This window comes from Silurus meridionalis, chromosome 7, assembly GCF_014805685.1.
Source record: "Silurus meridionalis isolate SWU-2019-XX chromosome 7, ASM1480568v1, whole genome shotgun sequence".
NCBI classification, from domain to species: domain Eukaryota; kingdom Metazoa; phylum Chordata; class Actinopteri; order Siluriformes; family Siluridae; genus Silurus; species Silurus meridionalis.
In genome coordinates, this window is record NC_060890.1 from 2,274,219 (window position 1) to 2,286,829 (window position 12,611).

A 12,611-nucleotide genomic window follows, 5' to 3' on the forward strand; every position below is an offset into this window, starting at 1 on the left:
TCCCCAGTAAACCAAGAAAATGGGGTTACAAATTCTTGGAGGATGTCATTCCACACAATTTTGAGATTTATACTGGGAAAGCTGTCTATTCACCTGAGCTTCCAGATGTAGGGGCAAGTAGGAATGTAGTACTGCACCTAGCAGAACCAATATCAAAAGATTTCATTGTTCTTTGACAACTGGTTGGTGCTTACCTTATATTTCATTTCAAAAGATGAGACGGAGGCTAAAAGAGAAAGATCGAGGTCCCATGCCCTGCAGCAGTATACACTTACAATTAGCACATGGGAGGTGTTTACTTGTTGGATTTGCTGAATGCCCTCAAGCCCCAAATACCACATAGTCTTTGCAAATCATAAAAAGATAGGAGAAAGCAGGGGCAGGGGCAGGGGCCCATGGCTCCCATTCCTAACCAGGATGTCCGCTTGGACAATACCTCACATTGGCTAATAATGTGTGACAAGAAGAGAAGGTGCATAGTTCCCGGGGTGTACAGGAACACAAAAAGTGACGTATAAAAGGTGTAATTTACACCTCTGTTTCACAGCAGAGAAGTGTTTTTTAAAATTTCAAGTGATTTAAAGAAAGGAAAAGTGGTGAGCCTGTTTCTTGTCCATTTTTCCTGCTTCTGGGGTTGCTCCAGCCCTAGTCACATTCCACCTTATGAAGATTGTGGACATTTAAAGAAGTAGATGCCGACCCCCGGTGGCAATTGGATACCACTTCGTGTGGAGTTTGGACACTGGACCTCCTTGAGGGTTTAAAGGTTCTGGCTTGAAGAAGCTGGTGTTGGATCTATGATAATCACAAATGTTGAGCTATTTTATAAGTTGCTGAGTAGCTCCTAGTTTTATAACCAAGATTGACTGCAGAAAGAACATTAATCATAAACTTACACTCCAGTACTCATGTTAGTTCTCACTATTCAGTGTTCTGTATTGTTTAAAGACTATAATTACAGTCTTGATGTTACCCAAATGAGGATGGGTTCCCCTTTTGAGTCTGGTTTATCTCAAGGTTTCTTCCTCATACCATCTAAGGGAGTTTTTCCTTGCCACAGTCACCATGGCTGCTCATCAGGGATAAATGCACACTATTCACCTGAACTGTTAAATTCTGTAAAATTTTGCTAATAATAGTATTAATAATACTAATATTTAAAAAAAAAAAGGTTCAGGTATGGTCATCTTGTAAAACGACGGTCAAAAGACTGGTAGTTAAGATCAATAGAGTATTTATTACTGACTAAGCAAGTGTGACTATTCACAATTGTGTGCAAAAAATCAGCCAGAGAACAGGTCAAGAAAATGTCAAAAAAAGAGATTGATACACGTCTTCCACCTATGTGGTTAAATACCTTGGCTAAGTAGAGAAAACAGAGAAACCGAATGACTTTGCATAATAGGGTGATTGAAGTTCACCCTTTTAAGTTCAGCTTAGGCCAGCTTTACCGATCAATAATAGTATCTAGTAACATATAATATCTTTTAGCAATATGCTTTAGATAACCCAGCCATTAGGGAGGCACAAGCCAGTACACTCTTAGTGCCAGTCCCAAGCCCGGACACATGGGGAGGGTTGCGTTATGAAGGTCATCCAGTATAAAACATGTGCCAAATCAAATATGCGGATCACGAACAAGAATTACATACCGGATCGGTCGAGGCCCAGGTTACCAACGACCGCCACAGGTATCGTTATCCAACAGGGTACCGGTGGAAACTGGGCTACTGTTGGTCGAAGGAAGATAAAGAGAGGAGGAAGATGTCTACAGAGACAGCAGGGAAAGGTGTAGGAGAGTGGAGGTTAGAGTTGGCACTTTAAATGTTGGTACTATGACTGGTAAAGGGAGAGAGGTAGCTGATATGATGAAGAAGCGAAAGGTAGATATGGTGTGTGTTCAGGAGACCAAATGGAAAGGGAGTAATGCCAGGAACACTGGAGGAGAGTTTAAATTGTTCTATCTTGGTGTTGACGGCAAGAGAAATGGTGTAGGGGTGATTCTGAAGGAAGGGTACAGTAAAAGTGTAGTGGAGGTTGATAAACGTGAAGCTGGAAGTTGAAGAGGCAAAGATAAATGTCATCAGTACTTATGTTTCACAAGTGAGTTGTGAGATAAGGGAGAAGGAAGAATTCGGAAGTGCGTTAGATGAAGTGGTGGAGAGTGGTCCTGGAAAAGAAAAATTATTGATTGGGGCAGATTTTAGGAGAGGAACGTTGAGAGGAGAGGAACGTGGAAGGGCAGATGGTGGTAGATTTTGCTAAAAGGATGGAAATGGCAGTCGTGAATATGTATTTTAAAAAGAAGGAGGAGCATAGGGTGACAAGAGTGGAGGAAGGTGCACACAGGTGGACTATATTCTATGCAGGAGATGCAGCCTGAAGGAGATTGGAGACTGTAAGGTGTTGGCAGGGGACAGTGTAACTAGACAGCATCGGATGGTGGTCTGTAGGACAGTTTTAGAGGTGAAGAAGATGAAGAGGAGGAGAGTGAGGACTGAAAGAAGAATAAGATTGTGAGTAGGAAGCAGGTTGAGAAGAGCTTGGAGAGCTGGAAGTATGTGCTGGAGAGAAGGGGAATAAAAGTCAGTAGGAGTAAGACAGAGTGCATGTGTGTGAATGAGTGGGAGGGCAGTGGAGGGGTGTGGTTGCAGGGAGAAGAGATGGTGAAGGTGGAGGAGTTCAGGTACCTGGGGTCAACAGTGCGAAGTAATGGAGAGTGTGTTAGAGAAGTGAAGAAAAGAGTGCAGGCAGGGTGGAGTGGGTGGAGAAGAGTGATAGAAGGAGTGATTTGTGATAGAAGAGTATCTGTGAGAGTGATAAGGAAAGTTTATAGGACTGTGGTGAGACCTGCGATGGTGTATGGTTTAGAGACAGTGGCATTGAGTAAAAGACAGGAGGTGGAGCTGGAGGTAGCAGAGCTGAAGATGTTGAGGTTTCATTGGGAGTGATGAGGATGGACAGGATTAGAAATTAGTTTATTAGAGGGACAGCACATGTAAGACGTTTTGGAGACAAGGTGAGGTAGAGAACGGGGAGGGGTATGGAGACGGATGATCCGCTGTGGCGACCCCTAATGGGAGAAGTCAAAAGAATAAGTTCAATTCATGTAATCATTATTCAGCGTTAATATAGTATCATACTCAGCTTTGCAGAGAACTCTGTGTATAAAAAGAGTTCAGCATATATAAAGTTTAGCATACAATGCTTGTAAATATATTACATGTTTTGAAGACCAGTGCATAGACAAGGCTAATGAATTAGGTTAGATATTAGAACTGGTAAAATAAGAGAAAAAACAGCAGTTTTGAATTGAGTAGTCATATGCCTTGTGAAGAGGTGAAGAGGTCAGTCAGTGTTTTCAAAGATGTTGGTTTGATTATATTGATCAATTGTGTGATTTTGCTACTTTCTAAATGTGCATCTTAATGAGAACTTTTCACAAGGTAAATGATGCACACAAACCTGGCCTTCAACATAATCTAAAGAAACATGTAATTCATCAAACAGTCAACATCATCCATTGCTTAATGGTCTAGATCTGTTTAAGTTTTCATTGTAGGCATTTTAAAGCATGAACAGAGCCAAACTCTTGTGTCTGACTGGTTTGCAATTATGCAGCCTCATACACTGAAAGTGCTGATGCATCATATACTGATTAATTTCTATCATACCCACAGGTAACTTGTATAGCAGTTTGTTCTACAGAAGTTGCCCTGTGGGTTTTTAGGTCATCTGCAAGCTACTCACAGAACCAGCTTTATTTTATGTTTCCACACATCATCTATCTTGAGGCTCATTTCTCTTTTTTCGCCTTTATACTTTTCCCTGCTTAATGCAATAGACAATGAAGATTAGTCAGATTCGCAAAAGTTGTGCAGTTCTCACCGCTTGTTTACTCCAGCTCCACCCTCCATTCAACTCGGCCATGCCCCCGCTGCCACATACCTTCATCCGGACTGCCGCCAACTCACCCTCTGATGTGCGAGGAAATCGGCCACAGCCATCTGTACCCCTAGTCTGTGGACCACTTTGAACCTAAATGTCTGAGTGATCCGCACATCGATTCCACCCACTGCAGCATTGCACGTTTCAGGTCACTGTACACCAGCATGCAATCGGCCGGCAGTTGCTGCGATCGGGCGGCATTTGCAAGAGTCAAGAGAGAGTCAAGAAGCTTTGATTGTCATTTCAACCATATATAGCTGACTCAGTACACAGTGAAATGAAACAACGTTCCTCCTGAACCCTGGTGCTACATACAACAACAATCACAGAAAACAGTAAACACAGGACTAATAATTAGTAAGTGTCCTTGCCACTTAATGTGCGTCGTGTGCAACCTGGTGCAAACAGTGCAAAGACAACACATGACAGTGCAAGACAATACAGGACAGTGCAAGACAAATACACAAAATAGCACCGCCAGTAAACCTGTTGTATATTACACACTGTGGTTTGTAAGAGATATAAAGTGAACAGTAACAAAAAATGTAAACAAAATGTTGTGCAAAACAGCAATAGCAGCAATCCAGAAAAGATGTGCAAAAACGGCAATGTAAACAGTTTATGGTAATGAAGTGATGTAATGGAGTGGTACTTAAGACATGGGTTTGCGAAGTGAGTACAGTAAAACCCCATTGTATGAGCAACCTATAGTACGAGCAAACGGAGATACGAGCAAACTTGCTCACAAAATTTTACCCTGTTTCACGAGCAAATTTCGAAGGCACGACCAAACCCACGCTGCCGGTTCACCGTTTTCGGCGGAGGGTCGCATCAGTCTCTTAGTTAATGACGTATCACTCGGTCGCTCCTGTTGTTCAGTGCAGCAAAAACTTAACTTTTTTTAGTTTTATATTTTTATTTCACTAGAAATCTTGAAAAATGTCTCCCAAGTAAATCACTGATTGTGCTGTGAAAACGAAAGTAAATAGAAATACCATGGAAACCGATGAGGTTACGAGCGTGATGTGCGTCTCACACTCAACCACTACCACATGGGTAAGTGTTATGCGAGAAACAGAGGCGGAAGCCGAAGTCAAAGCAAACAAAGTTTATTTTGCAAAAACGCGTACTCGCAGTAACTGTGAAGTAATCCAGTGGTGCGCAGTGGGAGCGCGGTCCACTAGTCCAGAACTGGATGAGAAGCAGTCTGTGTAATATCCAAAGGAGCGCGTAGGAGACGAGCGCCGCTGACCACAAGCACAGGAGAATCATGACATGTACAGCCAAACCATTGATAATAACGGACAGCGAGTGAGGGTGAATGAGGGGTTTATATATGGTTGGGTGATGAGTGCTAAACGAGAGTCAGGTGTGTGATTAGTAAGCCGGCGAGCAGCTTCGTGCGGACAGGGCACACACGGGAGAAGAATCAGGAGCTCCCTGACAGTAAGTGTTAAATTATGTTTACATTGCGGTAATTTCCGGTGTATTTGTTTGTTAAAATAGGTTACACATACTTTTTAAGTGCAGAAATAAGCGATTAGGATTAAATCACTTTTACATTCATTCCTATGGGGAAAATCAGTTCGAACATACGAGCAAATGGACCTACAAGCAATTTTCAAGAACGTATTATGCTCGTACAACGGGGTTCCACTGTATGAGTGTGTGTTGAGTCGGGGTTGTACAGATCAGTCACACAGTTGTGTGTGTGTGTGTGAGTTTAGTTCAGTTCTGTGTTTAGAAGCCTGATGTCTTGAGGGAAGAAGCTGTTACACAGCCTGGATGTGATAGCCCGAATGCTTTGGAACCGCTACCCTGATGGCAGGAGGGTGAAGAATGTGTGTCGGGGGTGTATGGGGTCGTCCACAATGCTGTTGGCTGTGCAGATGCAGTGTGTGGTGTAAATGTCTATGATAGAGAGGAGAGAGACTCCGATGATCTTCTCAGCAGTCCTCACTATCCTCTGCAGGTTCTTGCGATCTGAGACGGTGCAGTTCCCCAATCAGGCAGTGATGCAGCTGCTCAAGAAGCTCCCAATGGTCCCTCTGTAGAACGTGGTCAGGATGGGGGGAGGAAGATGGGCTTTCCTCAGCCTTCTCAGGAAGTAGAGACGCTGCTGCTTTCTTGGTGATGGAGCTGGTGTTGAAAGACCAGGTAAGGTTATCCACCAGATGAACACCAAGGAATCTGGTGCTTTTGGTGATCTCCACAGAGGATCTATCGATGATCAGTGGAGAATGGTTGCTCTGTGCTCTCCTAAAGTCAACAACCATCTCTTTCATTTCATTGAAGTTCAGAGACTTGTTGGTCCACACTAGGCTGTTTACCATTGCACCTCCTCTTTGTATGCTGACTCATCGTTCTTGCTGATGAGACCCACCACGGTTGTGTCATTGGCAAACTTGATAATGTAAATTGAGCTGTGCATTGCTACACTGTTCTAAGTCATTAGAGTGAACAGCAGTGGCTGAGCACACAGCCCCGAGGTGCCCCAGTGCTCAGTGTGGTGGTGCTGGAGATGCTGTTTCTGATCTGGACTGACTGAGGTCTCCCATTCAGGAAGTCCAGGGTCCAGTTAGAGAGGGAGGTGTTCACGCCCAGTAGGCTCAGCTTCTCAATCAGGTGCTGAGGGATGATGGTGTTGAATGCTGAGCTGAAGTCTATAAAGAGCATTCCTACATAAGAGTCCTTGTTGTCTGAGGTCCAGATGAAGGGTCATGGATATGGCATTATCCATGGAGGGGTATGGACGATACGTGAACTGCATGGGGTCCAGTGCGGGTGGAAGCTGGGTCTTGACATGCCTCATGACAAGCCTTTCAAAGCACTTCATCATGTTGGGTGTGAGCACAAGAGTCATTGATAGTCATTGAGGCAGTAGACTTCTTCGGGAACAGGAACAATGGTCGTCGTATTGAGACATGTAGGAACAAGGGTGCTGCTCAGGGAGATGTTGAAGATGTCAATAAAGACATCCGCTAGCTGTTCTGCTTTTTCCCTGAGCATTCTGCCAGGAATGTTGTCTGGTCCAGCAGACTTCCATGGATAAACTCCGCATAGAGTTTTCCTCACTTCAGCTTTGGTTAGACAGAGCACCTGGGAGGAGGGGTGGTCTTCCTCGCCGCCATGTTGTTCTGCACCTCGAACCTGCCGTAAAAGTCGTTCAGCGCATCTGGGAGGGAGGCATTACGGTCACAAGCAGGTGATGTCGTCTTGTAGTTTGTGATCGCCTGGATGTCCTGCCACATGCGCCGGGTGTCTCCGCTGTCCTGGAAGTGGCCATGAATTCTTTTGGCGTGTGCGCGCTTCGCCTCTCTGATGGCACGGGACAGTTTGGCCCTTGCTGTCTTTAAGGCCTTCTTGTCCCCTGCTCTGAAGGTGGAGTCTCTTGATTTTAGCAGCGCACGCACCTTGGCGGTCAGCCACGGCTTCTGTTGGAGCATGTAGTGATGGTCTTGAAGATGGTCACGTCATCAATGCACTTGCCGATGTAGCTGGTCACTGTTGACATGTACTCCTCCAAGTTGATGAAATCGCCGTTGAACGCATGCTGAGTGGTCTGTATGCTGGGATCAGCATAACAGAGATGTGGTCTAAGTACCCGAGGTTTGGGCAGGGCTTCGCCTGGTATACGCCCCGGATGTTTGTGTAAACAACATTCAGCGTGTTTTCTCCTCTGGTTGCAAAGTCCACGTTCTGATGAAATTTAGGGAGCACAGTCCTAAGATTTGCATGGTAAAAATTTCCACCGACAATAAACAATCCATCAGGGTGTGTGTTTTGTAGTTTGCTAATGGTCTAGTAGAGTACTCTGAGCATCTCCTTAGCATTAGCGCTAGGTGGTATGTACACTCCGCACAATAGTGGTGGTGAATTTCCGTGGTAAATAAAAAGGTATGCATCTCACAACCATAAACTCCAACAGCGATGAGCAGTAGGTGGAAAAAAGGACAGAGTTCTTACACCATTCCGTGTTGATGTAAACACACAGACCGCCACTGCAAGTCTAACTGCCGTGAGTCTAACCGCACAGAGCTGCATTTCTGTCGGCATGAAACGTGGCTAGCCCGTCCGGCTGAATGGCGGCGTCCGGGACTCTGTCGCTCAGCCACTTCTCAGTGAACATGAAGACGCAGCAGTGTCTGTACTCACGCCGAGTAGCTTGTTGGAGTCTGATGTAGTCCAATTTATTGTCAAGGGAGCAGACATTTGCCAGCAGTAGAAATGGTAGAGAAGGCCAGCTATTGTTAGCTTTTAGCCTAGCATTAGCCCCTGCTCGCTTTTCGTGCTTCCGCTACCTCACGCAGCGCTTTCAATTCCCCCTCAGTCCATCCGCCGCAGGCAACGCCGAGGTCTGGAGGCCTGGTTCTCGAAGAACACAGAGGTCATGTAGCTTCTGCCGCAGATCATCGTTTATTGTGTTTCTGTGTTCCTGTAGTGTTCAGCGGTGGTACACAGGGATGCCGGTTGCTTCGATGTCCATTTTGGGTCCGGAGCGGTCACTGCGAGCTACTGCCACGCCGCCATCTTGGACAAAATAAAAAGGGAACAAAGAAGTCACCTTGTCTGTGCTCAGGAGTGGAGAAACATCCTCTGTGGTGCTTGGGAGCGGTGCAACTCTTATGGTGCTTAGAAACTGAGCGGCACCCCCAGCGATGAACAAAGGCTGGGCAACGCCCCCAGTGGAGCTCAAAAGTTGGAGAGTTTTTTGCTGCTGGGGTGGCCGAACTGGTGCCTGAGCTCCTTGTAAACATCCAAATAGCTGGAGCAACAGGCAGTCTGACGCTCCCAAACATCCACTGCCCAGTCCAGTTTTGGGCCATGAGCAAAGGGTGCATTAGTAGAGGAACAGGTTGCAATTGTCCGGATTAGAGCTGCCAAAATTATATCAGGAACTATCTTAAACTAACTGGAGAGCCTGTACTAGGCCACCAGGAAAGCAGTATAAAATGCAATTTTCAACCCAAGCCCAGCATTTTTTTTACTCCTAAAATCAGGCAGACACTACAGGAGTGTTAAAGACAGAACTTCATGGCTGATAAACAGTTTTACCTATTACCCACATCAGGCTTAAAAATGACACCCATGCATCACCTTCACTGTAAACACAGATTGCCCTCTGCCCCTTTCATGTCTACTATGCCCATCTTTTCTACACACATGCACACAAAGAAACACACAATGCAAATATCAACATTGAACACAGACTATCTTTGCATAATTTGCAGACACATACACTCCTTCACAGTGGGAAAACCAACATAGACTCAATCTACCTCTGCAGAACTTTGCACATTTTTTTCAACAATGTTCAAAAAGGTGCATATTAATTTATAAAATTGACAACATTTAAAGTAAAAAAAATACTAAATAAAATGCTTGAAAGTTTTATTATAGTTGATGAAGTCAGTACAGATGAGCATAATTACATATAGAAGGTTACAGACAACTTAATTTTAATATCATTTACTATCAAAGCAATACTTAATGATTGAATAAACATATCGAATAAAGATAATGATAGCGCTGAAAGCTCAAAACAAATCAGAATTCCAATGAAATAGCAGCTGAGTCAAAGAAATCTACAGATCTGCGTCCTCTTCTAGGTGTTCCAGTGCATGGCTAAGAAAGGAAATAAGAAGAGGTAAAAATAAATGCATGAATTGAAAATTCAAAGGGAATTCCCGCTATTGGAAAGCATGTTTCTTTCATTGAACTTAAAAAAAACAACGTACCTTTGCGCAGTTTCCTGATCCCTGTAGACAGAGATGGATCTTGCAGTGCAGGTAGATCTTGTTGGAGAAGCCGGTGAACGTGAACATCCTGAATGAGAAATAGCTGGATGTTGAGACGCCGTTCTTCATCACCGCCACTGTGCCGTCATCGGGGTTTGGACACCTAAAGAGATGGAAAGAAATATTGAACCGAAAAGTGATATAAAATCTTTTGTCCCATTTTTCAGCTGTTCATTTTTCCACCTACCCGTTAATGATCAGATTCCAGCGGATGGAATAGTCAGTCTGGTTGACCGGCGTGGCCCAGCAGCTGTCCAGCACAAGAGCGACCTGATTGCTGTCAAACGGATTCACTTGCACAGCTATATACATCTGATGGTTCACTTCTAGGGTCACATTTCCGGAGAATGGAACGAGGAATGTAGCATCAGTGTATGGGATCATGCTGATCTGGTACGAGCCCTCGGTATGGAGATCTTTCCTGATTACACTGTGACATAGAAGTATATGTATTTAACATCTAAATAATAACAATAATAATTTTATCAATATGGTTAATTTTAGATCTTAAATAAAAAAGTATAATGCAATATATATTATAAAATATTTGGAAAAATCTTTTTTGGCTTAATTTGTAAATATTATTATCAGTTAATCTTATAAATAATAATAAAAAAAATAGTTGATACTTTAATTGCTGATTAAATGTCAAAGACTTTATTATTAATCAATAAAGAAAGTGTTCAAATTAACACAACAATACGGGATTATGAACTGAATATTAACCTGAATATTAACTATTGGTATCTTAAGTTGTGACATGATTAATACCTTTTTGTGGCTTGGATGGGCATGGGCATGGAGATGCTCTGGATGAGTGGATACACACATGAAAAGTTAATGTTGAGCCCACCAGAGCGAGTGATGACCCCTATCCCGTTGGTCGTTCCAATATTGTTCTTGAACTTGATGTGTGTTCCGTTATTCTACACAAACACAGAACGACATTAAGGTATATCAGCCATAACATTAATTATGTATAACAACTATACAATTATAAAGTTAAAACTAGTGAACATAATAAATAGAGTGCTTGTTTTTGTACCTCCACTGTTGTGCCACACATGTTGAAGTTACTGTCAAATTTGAACACCAGCCTGTTATTTTGGACCGTCCCTTTGCAGCTTGCGTTGTTAAGGTGGAGGATGTCTACAGAATATCCGGCTTCAAAGAGCTGACAGCGAGACAGAGACAGTGACCCAGTGCTGCCTGAACATGTTTTAATTGCATCTAAGGGGGAATAGAAAAAAAAAAGAACACATTTGATTGGATTTGAAAGAAATGCATGAAAGCGAAGGCATTGTGAAAACATTATTAAAACCCTGAGTAATCTTCATGATTGGTTCTTATACTCAGGATTCATGGAATTGTTCGTATTAGGGAATGTTGCATTGTTATTTACTTAAAAGTTATTGTCTAAAGCTTGTCTGTCCCAGTAAGACTGTTATAAATGAGGTGTGCTTAAAACAATTCATAACACGATGGATGATTTTTATTTTAATAGTGCTTGTAGGAGAAATATACCACAAGTTTTTGGGTTGCGTCTTGAAGTGTTCCTACAGGCACAGCCGTAAGCTCCATTTATCGTCTTACAGACTTCATCCTGAGTGCAGTTCAGAGTCCGACAGGGATCTACAAAGAGAGACCAGCAGAAAGACAATCAAACGACAATTTCATCGCCAAACTGGGGTGATTTATAATAAACTAGACCTTAACTAGCCAAGCATGTGCTTTTATTTAATTTTATGATAGTAATAAGAGAAAGATTATTTGATTTTTTAGATAATGAATGATCTTTCCATGAAAATATGTCCCAACGTGTTTTGGTGGGATTTTTGTGGTTGCCATGTCAGCAATCGTCATGTCAGTAGATAACCATTTGGCAACAATAAGGTCAATGGCAATAATTTTGTTTTTGTCTTTTTAGTCCCATTTAGCCCTATTTATTTAGTTTTTATCTAATAAATTATTACATTGGGTGTACAGTAATTTCCATCAAATGCAATATACTGTCTTTGTGATGTGCATGCTTATATGGTCATAATTATATAAACTAATGTTATAGCAGATCTAAAAGTATTCTAAGCATAAGAAACAGTTACACTTTACCTGCTGTCAGTGCTGGAATGATTTCACTTCTATTCATTCATATTATATATATTGATCTAAAAAGGAATGGCTAATTTTCACATATCAGGTGCCTGTTATTTCTCCCACTCTCCACCAGAGTGCGCCATGACCACCAAGACTGTGTCCTATTGAATTGCAGTTCCCAGAGGCCCCTACCAATTACAGACTTCTCCCAGCTCAGGAGCAATTTCAAACAGGACACACTGACTCAATCAAACACTTATACATTTAAACACTCAAAATTTGTTTTTGCCATTTTGCCTCGCCACGTACCAAGTCTCATGGCTTCACGTGTTAAACCTTGGACTGTTACCCTCATTTTCTGATTGTTTGTTGCCTGCCCTGACCATTGCCCTTTTTTGGCCATTGATCATTTGTATTTCGTTGGATATTTCTGTTTGCTGTAGTCGACCCTGCCTGTCTCACCACTCTCCTATCAGATCCTCAACTCTATTGTACTGCCAACTTAACTGTTACACTATTAAAATATGTATTGTCAGATGTTCTTTACCTGTACGAGAAGAGAAGAGAAGAGAAGAGAAGAGAAGAGAAGAGAAGAGAAGACCTCCACATTATTATAAAATGTCACATAAAACCACATCTCAAATGGAGTTTTTAAAGGGATGAACTAATGAATAGATGTGCAGATATACATTAACTTTACCTGTCAAAGTTTGTGTTGGTGTAGTTGTTGTATTTTCTGATGGTGGTGGTGTGGTAGTTGTAGATTCTGGT

The 12,611-nt window shown here is 42.7% G+C and overlaps 1 protein-coding gene across 1 annotated transcript; it reads right to left on the bottom strand.

The window, feature by feature from the left end:
• Positions 1-9,342: 9,342 nt before the first annotated feature.
• On the bottom strand, positions 9,343-12,611 carry LOC124389044 (pancreatic secretory granule membrane major glycoprotein GP2-like). Its single transcript, XM_046854252.1, has 7 exons — positions 12,541-12,611; positions 11,271-11,378; positions 10,792-10,976; positions 10,518-10,672; positions 9,934-10,176; positions 9,687-9,849; positions 9,343-9,573 (listed from the first exon to the last, which is right to left on the bottom strand). The coding sequence occupies exons 3-7, from the start codon at positions 10,810-10,812 to the stop codon at positions 9,496-9,498; spliced, it is 660 nt and encodes a 219-aa protein (XP_046710208.1). The 5' UTR covers positions 10,813-10,976; positions 11,271-11,378; positions 12,541-12,611; the 3' UTR covers positions 9,343-9,495.

Bases quoted from the DNA above. Each gene is read 5' to 3' on its own strand.
- LOC124389044 (XM_046854252.1), bottom strand. From the start codon at position 10,812: ATGTGTGGCACAACAGTGGAG. The intron at 9,850-9,933 runs GTAGGTGGAAAA...CCATCTCTTTAG, and splicing joins TGGAATCTGATCATTAACGG to GTGTCCAAACCCCGATGACG. The intron at 9,574-9,686 runs GTACGTTGTTTT...TTCCTTTCTTAG, and splicing joins GATCAGGAAACTGCGCAAAG to CCATGCACTGGAACACCTAG.